The following is a 15955-nucleotide window of genomic DNA, read 5'->3' as shown; positions in this document are numbered from 1 at the left end:
TTCGGGACGCTTGCCGGTCCGGCATCAAGACGACATCCGATTGGTCGAAAGTCTGGACCCAACAGCCAATCATGACCCAGTATTGGCCAAATGCCGGTTGCCAATGCCGCATCCAGAACGCGTCAGAAGTTCCAGAAAGTTATAACCGCTTACACTATATATATGAAGCGCTGTACAACTGTTCCTGACTTCGTTTGGGGCCCTAATATACCTTGTGTACCTTTGGTGGTTGTTTTTGACGTGAACGCTAGCTTGGGAAGCTCAGACCGAGAACTAAGCTGAGAGAAATACCGTTACTACAGCTTTTGAAGACGACAGTAGGGGGGGGGCCTTCACACATGGGATGAAGGTGAAAGCCCGTCAGAGTAGCCAACTGCGCAAGGGGGTGCGAGTGGAAAATATGTCAGTAGTGTGAAGAGGTTTGGTCAATTTCAATTTCAACTGAGTCCTGTCAGTGAAGCGTATCTGTGCTGAAGATCGACAAACACCGTGCAGCTGTTTCGTCCTTCTTGCGAATCATCAGCAATGCGTGTTTAACGACAATTCAGTGAGTACAGAAACCATAACCTTTCGGTCAGTGGTTGAACACTTAACTGTTTGGCCAAGAGCGGCTGAACAGCGGTGATTAGCTCTCACGTAGACAGATTTGGCACCGCTCATCCTACAATCACGGAAACCACATCAAGGAGCCATGTAGTGATTGACTCCGCGAGTGACGACTTCCCGAATGGAAGCTTCGCCCAAATTTTGGATTAATTCTTTCCCTGAGTCACTTATGGAATGCTTGTAGAGGGAGATTTCGTACTGAAAATGTCTGATATCCGGAATATTTGTATGAAACCTGTGGTAGATGACAAAAAATGAACTTACTACGCAGTCCCAAGAATGAGTTGGCAGGTGAGTGTGTGTGTCAGTTATTCAAAGTTAACTATTTTGACTTTGCATTCTTAGTTGGGCGACATTTCTATAACTCAATTCACCCACTTTTTAAGTCGTCATCGGGAGACGCCGAATTCATTTGAACACACTGATTGTGTGAGATGGAAGTCAACCCTCGCTAAAATGGGCTTTGACTTGAGTTTAACAGACTAATAGGAAGTTTTACCTCCACGCAGACTGCATGGTCCGAAAACTATCTACGGAATGACTGTTTTTTTTGCCATTGTCTTTGAACTAATTTGAAAAGTCGTTCACCTCTGAATGACAAGTATATGTTTTGATGAGATAACAATTGATATACACCCAACGCATTGTTTCAGCATTTCCCCGGTTTAACTAAATGAGATCTTTCAGCTGTAGCACCCTTTCGATGCCTAACTACAATGCAACCCGAAGGTTGCACGAGGGCTGAGATACTGCCAGGTTGCCCAAGCCTAGACAAGGGAAGTCAAGAGGCAGAGATCGGACCTTCCGGTCAGTAAATTCGCGCTATAACCACTAGGGCGATCTTGCCCCCCACCCCAGCTTAACAAAATAGATGTACATGAATCCACCTCCAAGTGCAAGTTAGTCGCATTGTTTATCAAGGAGACACAGCTTAATGGCAATCAATAAATAAACCAGGGGATAGGGGCAGGTGGTGATACTTGATACAAGTAAGACAGCAGCCAGTACTCCTGGGGATTTCAGAAAAGGTGAGCAACTCTTGCCGTGGGAAATTTACGGCTAAAAAGCACCATGAATTGTCTTGAGTGGTCCGCGAAGAACAGGAAACTGCGGGATGATGTTTAAACGAGGGTGTGCCAAATTATCTTAACTACTTTTCAGTGACCAGTAGTTAAAACAATATGGAAAAATAATTTAGATAGGATCAACAGCCAACAATTTAGGTACACTTTGGTGTCGATCGGCGTGTCTGGAGTGAAACTAAAGAGACAAACGTTACATAAACATCGAAGATGTCCAGAAACATAAACTTCATACCTGGAATCCCATCTGCCTCGCTTGAGACCATAACCGCATTTGAAACCAATGTGGTGCCCAGGTCCAGTTGGCATAAGCACAATCTCCGGCTGCGTATACGTCAGGAACACTTGTTTCCATTTGATCATTGACCAACACACCACCCCCGGAGACTGAAGGAGGAGCCAGATCGAACTGTGCGCCAAAGTACTCCGAACTTTTGGCTTCAAAGGAAGTACGCGATGGTTGAAAGCTCGCTTCCACACCGACAGCACTGACTACAAGGTCACATCCGTAAGCCTCACCATTGGTTAGCAAAACATAGACCGGCCAAGACTCACTGTCCTCTGGTATTGAGGATGACGAGGAATTTCGAGGGAACGGTTCTGTCGTTGGACCACCGTGGGCTTTGAATTCTGCAGCACTCAGGACAGATTCGATTCGCACGTTGTATACAACCTACGGCGGAAAAGTGAGTTGCTAGTATAAGTGGCAACAAGGGTACTTAAGGAAGAGAAGATCCCGACAGAGTTCTGCGCAGAATCCTGTACTCTACACCCTCTCTAAATGAGCATGTTTTGATCTCAAAAAAACTATTTATGGCTTCAACCTAACCGGGATGATGTCGCCTCACAAACGTGCAAACTTAAAAGCAAAGAGAATGATGGCTATTCGGACAATCGAAGGAGAGTAAACTCAAAGCAATGCTTTGGGTCTTTTTAAGTGCATAACGTTTACTTGGGACCACTGATAAGAAATCAGTCGACAAATTCCCACCGTTTTGACGCTGCACTCGAAGAAACACCATCATTTGTCTTCCTCAAATACTTCATGATCAATGAAGAGAGCTCAAAATTAATCACAGTAGCGACAGATTGTGGGCTGTAAAGAGAATACCGGTTTCCTTCACCTACCTAGTTCAACAAGTCGTGCGATGACACCGTCTCCAAAATGCAACGACGGCATTGAGGAAACGACCACAGCGATCTTGGGAACTTATGGCCCAGGATACTCCAGATAAGCACAAGACTTTCCAGCGTATGAGGGGAAATGTCCAATAAAGAGCACTTAGTTCATGTAAACCTCCCCCGACGAACGATGTTTATGAGTATGACAACATCTGATAAAGGGGTGACCGACTGAAGAGTTCAAGAGGGTTCAAGGACACGGCTTTCCAATGGAAAATACTGCAGGAAAGCGTAAACACATGACAGAAAGAAAGTACGAATTCCAAGGGCGCCAGTCTAAACATAGATACGGAACTGAACACAATATTTCAAGTGCTATTCGAAAATGAAATGCCTTTAGACACGTACAATGCAGGCCGTAATATACGATTAAGCAACAAGGTGAGTAACACGTTGTAACGTACGACCGTCACATGTCACAAAAGTGGAGTTAAGGTCACTAAAACAATCTACAACTTCCCGAGTAATCTCGGTGTTTTGTTTCGAAATGAAGGTTACGCAACGTACGCGAAAGCTAATCCGTCGTAGGTGAAGAGTGTCACGGAAATGAGATAAAGAAGGCCGCAAAATTATCTACCCTAGGAGAGCTTTTTTAATCTGAACAAAAGCGTTGGAATCGGCCTAAGCTGTTAGATGCAGAGGACTTAAAAAACTACAGAAAAGTACCAGGAAGTAGGCACGTGACGCGTATGTCTCAGTTGAAAAAAGAACCGAGAAATTCGAAAGGCAAGGGGTGACATTGAACCAATCAGTTATCTACCACAAAAAGCATGCGAATATTAAGAAAGCCATACATATAGTCTTCAAAACGTACTAATATTGAATGCGACCTATTTACATCAGTCACCATTCGGTCCTGCTTAATTTGTGTTGAACCTGTGAAAAATAAGTTTTCATCTTTCAGAGGACAACAGGCACGTAGAATCCATAGTGGTTCACCCACTGCCTAGATCTCCCCACAAAATAAAAACAGACATGTGTGAAGTGGGATTGAATTTCAATTACTGCATATCCGCCGAGTAACAGTCACGTCCGTTCACCTGAACCCGTTGGAATGACGGTCTCAGAACATTGAAGAGAGAGCAGGATGGGCTCGTCACAACATATCTTGGTGAATAGCCTGTCGAGCAGCAGATTGTGGTGTATCAAGGCCAGTTAGAGCTTGCGGTAGCTCATGAAAACACCGGCCATAAGGCTCGTGGATCAGACCCAACCCTAACGTTTCGACTGCTCCTGACTAGTCTTTGACAACCTGGCAGTATCCCATCCAGTATCCTTCCAAAATGCACGATAGTTATTGACCGAAAGGTGCTACGCCTGGACCACTGCAAGCAAATCAACTTGGCACACTGCGTCAGTTACATGTGGGCGAGTATGCGTCATGAAAGTATTCGTTGGTGGGCAAAAGAATGCTAGACAACTGGGTAACATTGACGGACAGCGGTTAGATTGGGCAGCACATACAAATCAGGGGAACGTTACAAACTGTTGTCACGAGGATTTGGAACACTTACAAACCAAAAAGGGGGCTTTTAGTTATCATATTCAAGAAGCAAATGTCATTTGCAGTTTCAAATCCTGAATATGTGGATTTGAGGAAGGTGTTAGGACAAAAACCACAGCTTTTCTACTTTGTTCACTCGAGAGCTACGATGCTTTCTTCAATTCGTTTCAATTTGTTCATCAAATAGCACGTTCCCGAGGCCTTATCCTACCCAAATGAATGCGGCTACCTCGAAAGAGATCTAAACTGTTCAGTGTTGGATGAACACCTTGGGCACTGAGAAGTACCCAGTGGGTTGAAGACTTTGGACAAATAGCTAGCTGCGCGTTTTATATGACCTTTTCATTAAGATCGTGGCGCCACACAATATTCCTTTGGAAACCACAGCCCATGGGGCACACCAAGACGGAGTTATTATGTGCTGTATTGGGTTCTTGTCATTCCTCCTGACTGCACTTTCCACTGAAGGCCTTATCCGTTCACATAGTGCGCTGAATGAGCGGATGAAAAAACAAGGGAATAAGCCAACAGCCCCAACAGGGTGGGTGGGAATGGCGAATCCAATCAAGCCCCCAGATTTTTGTGCCGCTGTGTTCTCGGATGATAACGATATCACCGGTACCAATGTCCATACCTGGTACGACAATAAAATAAAACGATGCCAAGGGGAGGAAAAGTTCTTAATTCTCACAGCCATCGTACAACTTAAGATGGGACATCCTGAACCACTGACTAACCTGACTGAGTCGATGGATGTTGAGTGTTCTAGCGGAATAACTTTGTTTTGAACATTTTTTTCCTAGGTATCCCCCATCAACCGACGCCTGTCGGATTGAGTTCGGCATCTTCATGAAAAACTGATCGGATTCACGATCGACATCAGCAAGACAAAAACCTTCGCCAAAAGGACAGTCCTTCGCATAGACGATAAGCGAGAGATAGCTGAGTCGTTGAGGGGCGTACTTACTGACCGAACCCAAGCCTTGTATCTCGATTGCTCCTGTCTAGGCTTGGGAAACCAGGCGTTAGCCCAGTCCTCCTGATTCTTTCGGGGAGCACTGCAGCCATGCATCTAAAGAATGCTACAGCTGAACCATTATTTCTACCAGTATCTTATAGATGATGATATGGAACGCCTCATTGGATTTCGATACTTTGGTTCTGTCATATTATCTGACGAGAGTCGACACGGCAGAACACACGTTCATACAGCTTATGATGGAGGTAGCTGGCGAACAAAGACATTCAATGCAGCAATATGCCCAGTCCTTGCTTGCCCTTGTGAAACTTCTGCGTACAAGACAACCATAAACCCGAGGTTTTTAGACAATAGTGCCAACGGTATATTCAGCTCCGAAAATATTCAACCTGATGATCAGAGGATGCTCATCAAGTGTCCCACGTCTCAGGCAACTACTGCAACGGTCACATAGCCCGAAAATCCAGAAGCGAGCTTGGGAAACTTGCGCTGGCCCTTTCAAAAAATGCCCGTCGGGGCACCGCAGTCTTGAGTGCATCTGAGGACCTAGATCGGCCAATTCAGGCCGGATTTAGAGGGGCTCAGTCTAAACCTAGCATAGAATATTCGTCGCTGAAATCGGAACTCTAACTCAGTGTGTGTTCACCAAGCCTGTAACCGCAAAAGTGTGAGGCATCTGGGAATCCGACTCAGGGAATGGTCATCGTTGAAAAACAAAGCAAGTAATCTTGTTGGATTGTTTTCTGAGGTTGTCATTTGTTAGAAAATATAAAACAATCAAACTATTTCTCCAGTCGGACGAATAACCAAATAGTGTGTGACAAATGTTCACCTCATGTCAGAGAAGAACAATCTCTCTATGCATTTGTTCATTCAAAATGCTCTCAGTCACTCTTCAGGAGGCGTCACTTGTGCCACGTGAGGCACGTCGATGACACTGTAACAACCAAAGAACGCGGTAACGAGTGCACTTTCCTCTAGCTGAACCGACGTATCAAGCCTACAACATATTCGAACAACTAGCGCTCCACGAGTAAACATTGTTCATCTGTGCACGCGTGTTAAAGATGAGCAATGCACTTTCCTGAGAATAGAGCGAAATCAAAAAATAGTACAAGGTGCACATTTTCAGCCTCCCTTTTGAACATACGCAATACAGTTACGAAGCTGTCCCCCAGATTGTAATAATCTAATGTACCGAGCCAAGAAAAGTTTCGAGAGCCTTAGGTGCTCTCAAGTAAGGTGCATGCCTGAAGGATCGGGCAACGGAATCAGTCTATACCTCTTACGTGACATGATGATGTGAAACGAAGTCCACTTGAATGACGGGCCTCGTCATTCTGGCAGATGATAGGAAAGTCTAAATTTGCAAAGTCCATGATCACCGTGTAGATAAAGAGCAGATGAACAACATTCATGTCTGGTCAGTGCACACTTTCAGATCAAGCTTCTATAATGGGTTACATGGGGACCATCGGTCATGGACTAAGCTGGAATGTGTGGTATTCAGTTGTCGGTGGATAGTTTCCATTTCGATTGTCATCCCTCCAAGGCACGTAACACGATTTCAATTATCCCATTATATGGGTACACATAGCAGTTTGTTCTTCCATAAGATCATCAGGGCCATTAAATGGAAAATCCCCAACAGAAATAAGTGGTCACACAATTCTGGGTCGAAATGTCCTGGAAACGCAAATTCACGATGGCAGAAAGAAACAACATATCTCCAATCGGTCAACCAACATAAAGGACATCATCCTCACCGCCCCCCGCACCTCCAGCGAGTCGAGACCACAAGGAATGGATGAGGAACGTTGACGTTGGACAATCCACGGAAGAAGTCTATCTTTGTAGGTCATCCTTGGGAAGTTAATGCACGACGGTCTCTTCGGGAATTCTTCAGGGATAATATGAGAACGCAGGTCTATGAGTGTGCTCTTTCAAGATGAACTATACGGTGAAACCCTTCAATGAAGGGTCTACGGATTACGTAGACCAAACTCGGCACCGAAGATTTGCAGGTGCCCATGGTAATCTCAATAGAAAATCAGAAGAACATCCCGTTGTCATGCCATTTGTCGCGAACCTATCCCGTCTCTACCATCAACCACCAGCCGAACTAGAAATACTGTTTGCTCACAAAGTAGAGCTAACGAATAGGTTCCATACAGTACGATCCATCGAGCAGAAAAAATGGCAGGTCGGTACTTTGTTACTTCAAGCATGGTGACTAAATGTACCACATGGATGGACCGGGATAGATCAAATTGTAAAAGTAAGTCGAAGAGAGAGATCAACGTGGCTATCAACAATTTGGATCTTTAGCAAACAAACAAACAAAAGCTATTGTAGAAATGGCCCAAGAAAACATATTTACAATCTTTAATTGGAGAACGATTGCCTCTTATGACTATCGGAGAATCATCACCAACATCACCGATTGCATAGCGTTCAACATTGATGCTTCGCTGTTGTACGATCACACTTTAGTTGCACTCTTATTGTGGAAGTGAGCCAGAGGCGGTCAGCGAAGTATAAAAGCCATTACCGGCAAACTCGGGTGCGCTGGTCATTGCCGTCTTCCTGGATGGGGAACCCGAGACGGGCCATATCAATGGTTAGAGACATTGTCAGACATGGCCCAGTCGCGCCCTCAATGACGCTAATGCATCCGGCCAATCGCCTTCAATGCATAGCTCCCTTCCCAATCCCCCCTCTTAACAATCCACCTACAGTGCTGTATTTATGCATTAATTTATCAGCTCCCGCCTCCAATGCGCAGCTACCTACCCAACCTCCACGAATAATCGGTGAACGAAACTGTAGCAGCTACAACCACTGTACGACAAGTACGCGGTTATTACAGCTGAGAATGATGATGATGATACAATCTTATTGTTCAGATGAGCATAAAGGTTGATGGAGGCTTAGTGATCGTCTAACACAATCATTTCGAAGTACCTACACCTCCAGATACTCACTCAGACAATCTAGATAGAAAATGTCACATCTTGCATAATCGCAATCACATACACCCCATTCTGGAAGGTGATTAGCACCCACACTTTCTGTAATCTCTTTTTTAAGCCACTTTGTCCGATCAAGGGTGAGGAGCGTTCCGCTTCCAACACCCTGAATAGGTACGGAAAACAGCACTCTTTTCGGCAAACGATGGATTCATCGAAACCCGACTACATCACCTAAGGTTCTGAGATAACGATTGTCGAAGCCTTCAGCATGTCTAAGTGCCGGTGCTCCCAGAGGCAACGTCTCACAGTCATTTAAAAACAAAACAGCCCGTACTGTAGGATGATACGCATGTCCCTTGAGATGTGAAGACATACGGCCATAGGTGTCTCAAAGTAGCACACACAAAACGATACTTGGGAACTGGTGTATGGAACTCGTCTGTCACACTACAATCAGAACTAAAACAACTTCGAAGGTCGGAGAATGATAAAAGCGAATGTTGACAACAATGGTGAGCATTTTAGCTACCACTCAAACAATGTTGACATCACTTTCATCAATCATTTTTAAATCAAGCGGATTTGCGGATGCAGTGGGTGTCGAAAGAATGAGTTTGCATAACAGCTACCAAAAAAGTTCAAAAAGCCGCTTCGCGACTTCAGAAATCAATGCAAATCTCATTATTTCTCCGACTCTGATCACATAATCAGTCTACACAATTTCCGGTATACATGAGGAAGCCCCCAGTGCAGGGACAGACCACATCTAAGGAAAATCGCTTAGTGAGAGATCGCTCCGTCATTTGGAAGGCATGTGATTTGATTAACACTTTCACTCACTCGCAAAAGGCGGTTGTCATTGTTCCCCGACAAGCAACCACGTAACGTTCGCCCATGAGCCCAATCAGGACCCAATGCTGCTCCAAATGTGGTTGGTGGGTTTGCCTGGGCGGATTCGTTCCCCTCACGTGTCGCTGGGACCAGAACCAATTCTTGTTGTTGCGCGTTCCTGTCATCCACAACATACCGCATGCGACGAATTTGAACGGCGCCGAGACCATCACCAGCTTTTGAAGGGCCATCACTCGGTTCCGGTGAGCCTTCAGATGATCGCGCCAATTCACGTGCACAGAGGAGAAATTTGGCAGCTGCTGGATCCAAAAATGGTGTACTTATACTGTTATCTTTTATAGCCCATACGATCTGACATCCGGTCACTTCATGGGCTATTTCTGTTGCGATACCACCATTACCAACTAACACCATTCGACGAGTATCTGAAACAAAGAGACAATGACCAATAAGCTAGTAGTGTCACGCGAATTTATGGGGTTCCACGACATAAAAATGATCACATACAGCTGGAGATAAACTCACCACATTGCCCAATTGGGCAAAAAGGATCCGTGTTCTCCGTACCTTGGCCAAGTTCGACAATGACATATACGATCAGTTTCTTGTTGGACGCACGGTACTTCTAGGTACGGAAATGGCTTACTGACTTAACTACGATTGTAACAGGACGACATCAAAGAATATACGAACAACGTAGTCCAGTTTTTGTTAAGTTTGTTTACTGCTCTTCCAATCCATCACCTGCGTGAAAACAGAGTACCCGATTGGTGGAGCCTTGCACGTCAGGTGCACACACTAGATAGCACCCTCTGCCGCTCTGAATGTGAGCTTTCTAAACCAAGTCGATAGTAGCATTCATTCACATTGGGCAGTTAAGCAACCGTTTTACAAATCTATCAAAATCACGCTCTGTGATAAACTCAAGAGCTGTATTGGTGTGAGTGATCCAGGAATATTGTGGCACACGGCTGTTCAACGTAGCTCATCCAAAAAAGCCAAACCGTAGTGAGTGCACACAAAGCTTTGTTGTTCGGTCTCACCGGTACTCCATGGGTACTCGCTTACTTAGATTATTGAGGCGGACTCTTGTCGAGAGACAAACCGGCACAAGGGATATGAAGCTACACATGCCCGTAGATATGCAGGACCATCTTCACAGATGGCGACCCAGTTGGACAACGCGCATGGACTGCAGGCGAAGATGAAAGATGTCGGATTTGATTGGGAACAATCAGACATCCAACTCCTAGTCTTGGAAACAACGCCAACCCGACGAGGGTACATGTTGAGGACATGCTTCATAGGCCAACCATTCTATTTGCGAGGTACGTGCCCGAACCATTGCAGTTGATATGTATTGTAACGGTTTTTACACACCACAAGAATGTTTCCTGTCTACAAAATTGGAGACCCGATGGACAGATGTTGTACTGGATGATAAAATAAGCATCGTCTTAAAGCAACACGGCATTTTGCAATCAAAGCAAACATAATGAGGTCTTTTTGGAGACGAAAGTATTATCTAAAAACAAACCTCGTAAACGTGTTTGGAACGCAGCCAAACTCTCCGTATCCCGTAGGCCAATAACGAAAGGGTTCTCTTTCGCAATCAAACGAGGAACTGCCCCAGTGGTTAGACACAAACGCCCGTAGCGGATTGGACTGTCAGGACCTCGCTCTTCAAGATAGATGAGGTGTGCAGTTGGGCTGTGATAAGCGGCAAGTTTGAAAACAAGTGGAAGAAAGAATAACATCACAGTGTCACGCACACAATTAGTTACCATAGATTTGGGCAGCACAGATAGAACTGGTGGCAACACAGTTCCAATGTTTTTTAATACTATTCAATAATCAATCAAGCTATTCGAACGTACTACTCATCAACAATGAAGGTCGATGAAAAAGCAGTGGTGGAATGGAGCGAAATCATTTAAACTCCGCAGCCTGGATACAAAGTGGATAAAAATAGCCTTTGGGGGCATCTGAGAGCCAAGTCCACAGCAAGTTCAAGGTCACACCGTCGTCCTAAGAATTAATTTTCTTCATCTCGTCATTGTAGTTCGCCGTTTGTCTGCCCCGTACTACGCCCCACGAAACTGAACAAAGGAAATAGGGGTCTTCTCAGCAAACAATGGTTTGGACGCACAGCAAGTGAAGCCAATGATGCTTTTGACGACTCAACTCACGGTTCTGCGAAAACTGTCATCAAAAGCTTCAAGGGCTTCAAACCTTCTACCTAGGAAGACTGAGTCTCCTTGCTATACAATAAAAACTATTTATACTTAAGCTCTGGAGGAAACCCGTAGAAGTAGTGGCGCCACTGGTGACGTACTCGAGTAAAGAATGCGGACGGCGGTATGCGTGATCTCATCAATCAAGCTTATCTGAACTAATAAAGATCCCCAGATTGAAAGAGGGCTGTGCAACCCCGGATTCCTCAATATGACTGGAAAGGACATCTCTAAATGAGGAATGCACTGCATTAAAGTGCACGAACAGAGGTAGAATGACGGTGTTGACCGGCAGGATGAAGCCCAAGGTGATTTCATTCCAAGGCGCAAACTCCCTTCGTAGTAAACATACCAATGAAAGGAAGAAGGCCTTCGCCGCGAAGTATTTATTACAAAATGCCAACTGATAAGTTACAGACTATCGAATAGAGAAGCAAAACTCTCGTATGTATCTTGTTTACAAAAACTGAACATCCATCTTCCCTTGAACATACTACTCGCATGCCTCCCCCATCAGTAGTATCACCGTTACACCAGGAGGGATGACATCCACATGAATTATCCATGCTTAATGTCACCTACACAACTTCAAGAGCTACTTCAAGAGCATAGGACTGCAAATTTTCCCGACAATATTGAGTCATAGTCTATTCGGTGTGAGATGTTTTTGGTGGACTTCAGCACGAGTAGAATCTCCCTTCCAAGCTGAGAGTCTTTTCCCGTTAACTCGTTGAAAATCTGCTACTTACATGGATTATCAGCACGTCCAAAACACAAACTGTAACAAAGGAAACAAGGAAACCGGGATCACGAAGCTGGAGAATATCAGTCGGAGGCTGTCAGGGCGCGCCCAGACAGAAGTAAAAACACACGTGCAGAGAGTGACGCATCCCCAAGGTCACCATCGGTACGACGCGTCCGGAAAGTAGGTGATTTGGCGGCTCCCACCTAACATGGCTTAGCAACACACGACCAGCGTACTGGGCCTGAGACCGTTCACGACCGAACCACCATCATTGGCTGTACGGAGCGAACAGGTGAACGACCATATTTGGCCAAGTAGTCATCCTATATATTTACGCAGACGCTCTGTACATTTTGTCCTGGCAATACAGCCGTGTCCGCAGTTCTCTGTCTTCTCCCTATCGCATAGTCTGACAGACGCAGTGCAGGCGTAACCCCATAGCTCGGCCACCGCACAACACAACAGAGGCGAGTTGGACCAAGTGGTTAGAGCGCGAATTCACTGACCTGAAGGTCCGCGGTTCAAACCCGAACTCTGCCTCTCGACTTGCCCTGTCTGGGCTTGGGCGACCCGGTAGTATCCCAGCCCTCGTGCCTCCTTCGTCTAGCACGGCAGCTAGGCGCCGAAATAGTGCTACAGCTGACATCCCTTTCCAATCGACTATCAAATTCTTGGTATAGGTTACTTATTTCGAAAATTCCAGCGTACACTGCCGTGGGTGCAACCACCGACTGGTACCAGATGCGGAGTAACTAAATCAACCGAAAAGAAGCTGTGCTTTCTCAAAAGCATCACCTGAGACAAAGTAAGCAACAACATAACTTGGGTGAGGTCTCGCATTGGGGAACCAATCGGTTTGATGGGCCAACGGCTTGTGCCGTTCTGAGTCACCTCCTAGTGCGGCCATACGGCGAAGGAAGAGAAATTGATCACGTGTGGTGGTGTTCGGACACCACCAATTCAAGTCGAACAAATCCACTTGCAATGCACTCAGTCTATCGCCACAACACCCTCCTAATGATACCTCTGGCAATACCTCTGGCAATAGTAACAATATTAATATTAATATTAATAAAAATTCGGCCGTAACATCCTTCAGTGTCTAGCTGCCATGCCACCCAAGCCCAGATAGGAGCAGTCCAAATGCTGGAGTTGGGTTCGAATCACGGACTTTACCGTCAATGGGATCTCGCCTTAACCACAGGGCCATCTCGAGCTCACGAGGAGAGAAAATTCACTATCAAAGGCCACCTCCAGAAAACCTAAAGTAATCAGATTTTTTGAAGGCATTCCGTTCCAACGAGAACCAGCACTACTTCAGAATTCGCTGGGTTCGCTGACTTGCTTTCCGCCTGCTATGTCCAAGAATCACCTTTGTGACGGGTGATGGCAACTCTTGTATAAAATAATTGTGAAGCCCCAGAAACCAATATACAATACTTGAGAAATACACTCATTTGCAAATCCATTTGGTTTTCACGAGAGACTCAATTGAATCTCCTGCTTATGATATTCTACAACTGAATGTGCTGCACACAGGCCGCCTCATGATTCAGTTGACACGATATTCGAGATATCGCAGTATATTTCCATAAGGGAAGCTACTCACAAGGCTGCTGAAAAATCTTCGACAGCTCACGACGGGTTTCGCCCTTCTTGGGGCTCATCAGTTAGACGCAGTCCCTGAGTTTCCGTCAATCTTATGTTCTACTTGAACCAAAATTGGACTGTTTTCGAGAAATACACTCATTGGCAAATCAATTTGGTCTTCACGAGAGACTCAACTGAATCTCTCTTTTACAAGGTTGACGGAAACTCAGGGACTGTGCCCACCTGATGAGCTCCAAGAAGAGTGTGGGTCGTGGGCTATCGACGAGTTTTCAGCAACTTTGTGAGTAGTTTCCTTTACGAAAATACAATACTTGTCTTTGCTACACTTAGGCTACACTTAGTAATTTATGCCATTAACTCGTGACCTGCATCCGCAAAATGGTAAACTGTCTATACAAAACAGCCATCGCAGTAAATCAGGGGTGATGCGTAAAAGTTGGCAAAAGCACGTGATGTTAGGCTTGCGGACCCGACCAAGCCAAACAGGTAGAGAGTGTACGATCGCACTTCATCAGCGTTCGAAAAACAGCCAATATCCGTCCGCTGATGTCTTCTCCTAAACAGCAACTTGCACATAACAGTTATATCGACATTTTAGCGCAAACGTACGTACAGTTCACGTTATTTTCTGTTTTACTATCGGTCTTCAAATCTACTGGAAATACTAGAGAAAAATATTGGCACAAAGACTTTATGTGTTTTGATTGAGGTACGCGATAAATGGTCGTTCAGTAAACGGTGACCGCAAACTATAGAAAAACGAATCTCATTGGACTCTAGAACAAACTCATAATCAACAAGACGGCAGTTTGGGTCGGTAAATCACCGCCTCCATTCTCTCATCGAAACCCACACAGTATCCTGCCTCTAGAGTAGAGTGCACCAAGGGGCTGAAAATCACGTACATAGGATGTAAAATGAGATGGTTTGGAACGGTTACCAACAGGCTGACTAAATTCACACGCAACCGAATCTGCCATTGTGCTCTTTCCTGGAACGGAATGTCAACCATTAGCATCTCAAAAGTTGGGTGAAAAGTATGTGGTCCTTAAGATTGCGGCGATCATAAGAAGTAACCCATCTACAACAGCCAGCACCATCATCTACACATTTCAGCCAACACGTCAGGATACTTGTGCGTTGCTTGACAAGCCGTGAAACATCCCTTAGGTGTCTAGCTTCCATGCCACCCAAAGGAAGAACAAGGTTAGCGAATACACAGGGTTGCTCAAGCCCAGTCAGGGGAGGTCGAAAAAAAGAGGGTAGGTTCGAACCACGGACCATCCGGTCAGTAACGCTCTAACCACTTAACCGGGGACTGCGCCTACCTGATGAGCCCCAAAAAGGGCGAAACCGGTCGTGGGCTGTCGACGGATTTTCAGCAACCTTATGAGTAGTACATTACAAAGAAGAACAAGGTTGCTCAATCCTAGACAGGGGAAGTCGGGGGACAGAGGTCGGGTTCGAATCACGGACCCTCCAGTCAGCAAATTGACAAGCAATACCACCATTTAGTTGTTCAACAGCCGCCGTCAGGCGCATGTGTCTGGAAAACACGTACACGGATCAAAAAGGCCACGTTTCACATTCGTTTGACGTCCACTCAGATTGCGAAAACATCACGCTCGCTAAGGACCTTGACGTAGGCTTGGGTGAAGAAAACAGCCCACCAACTTTAGCAAACAAGAACTAAAGCGATTACAAGCCGTTAGACATGACAGTAAACATCTCGTCCGCAGAGAGTTTTTGAAAAGTGAGCATTCTCAAGTGTCATCTTGAAATTTCTTGGAAGTTCACTGAATATTGAACAATAATGAACGAACACTGCAGAACCGCTCCATAAGTTTCGTAGTAATGTTCACCTTCCATCAAATGAAGTGGGCAGCTTGGAAACCAGACCACAGGCTACTCGCACGCCTAATCAGTAATATACAACGGCAACACGCTTGTCTCCGGAGCAGATAGAGGAAGAAAGAAGGAGAGCTCGAGAAAACTTGACCACCGTTCTAGAAAGGACTAGTCAGAAAACGGCAGGTAGAAAGGCACGAACAATCCCCATAGGCACGAAGGTCAAGTGGAAGGATCACCAGAATCCTGGAAGGAGTGGACTGGGGTGGCGGAAGCTGGGCAGTCGATGGCAAGGGCCGTTTGTCGTCACCGACCGCCGGGGGAACGTCTATACCATTCA

General features: G+C 45.5%; 1 protein-coding gene across 1 annotated transcript in view; it reads right to left on the bottom strand.

Annotated features, from left to right (window-relative positions):
- T265_09793 (hypothetical protein) overlaps nucleotides 1-15955 on the bottom strand; it is a gene marked incomplete at both ends in the record, with an annotated part of 33283 nt that overhangs the window by 4158 nt on the left and 13170 nt on the right. Inside the window, 3 exons of the mRNA XM_009175967.1 lie at nucleotides 1924-2361; nucleotides 9166-9602; nucleotides 10715-10887. Coding sequence (XP_009174231.1) covers nucleotides 1924-2361; nucleotides 9166-9602; nucleotides 10715-10887 — 1048 coding nt within the window. The remainder of the gene's footprint in view (nucleotides 1-1923; nucleotides 2362-9165; nucleotides 9603-10714; nucleotides 10888-15955) is intronic.

Source organism: Opisthorchis viverrini, assembly GCF_000715545.1.
Source record: "Opisthorchis viverrini unplaced genomic scaffold opera_v5_302, whole genome shotgun sequence".
Classification (NCBI taxonomy): domain Eukaryota; kingdom Metazoa; phylum Platyhelminthes; class Trematoda; order Opisthorchiida; family Opisthorchiidae; genus Opisthorchis; species Opisthorchis viverrini.
Note: the sequence above shows the minus strand (reverse complement) of the source record. Positions and strands in the feature narration are given on the sequence as shown.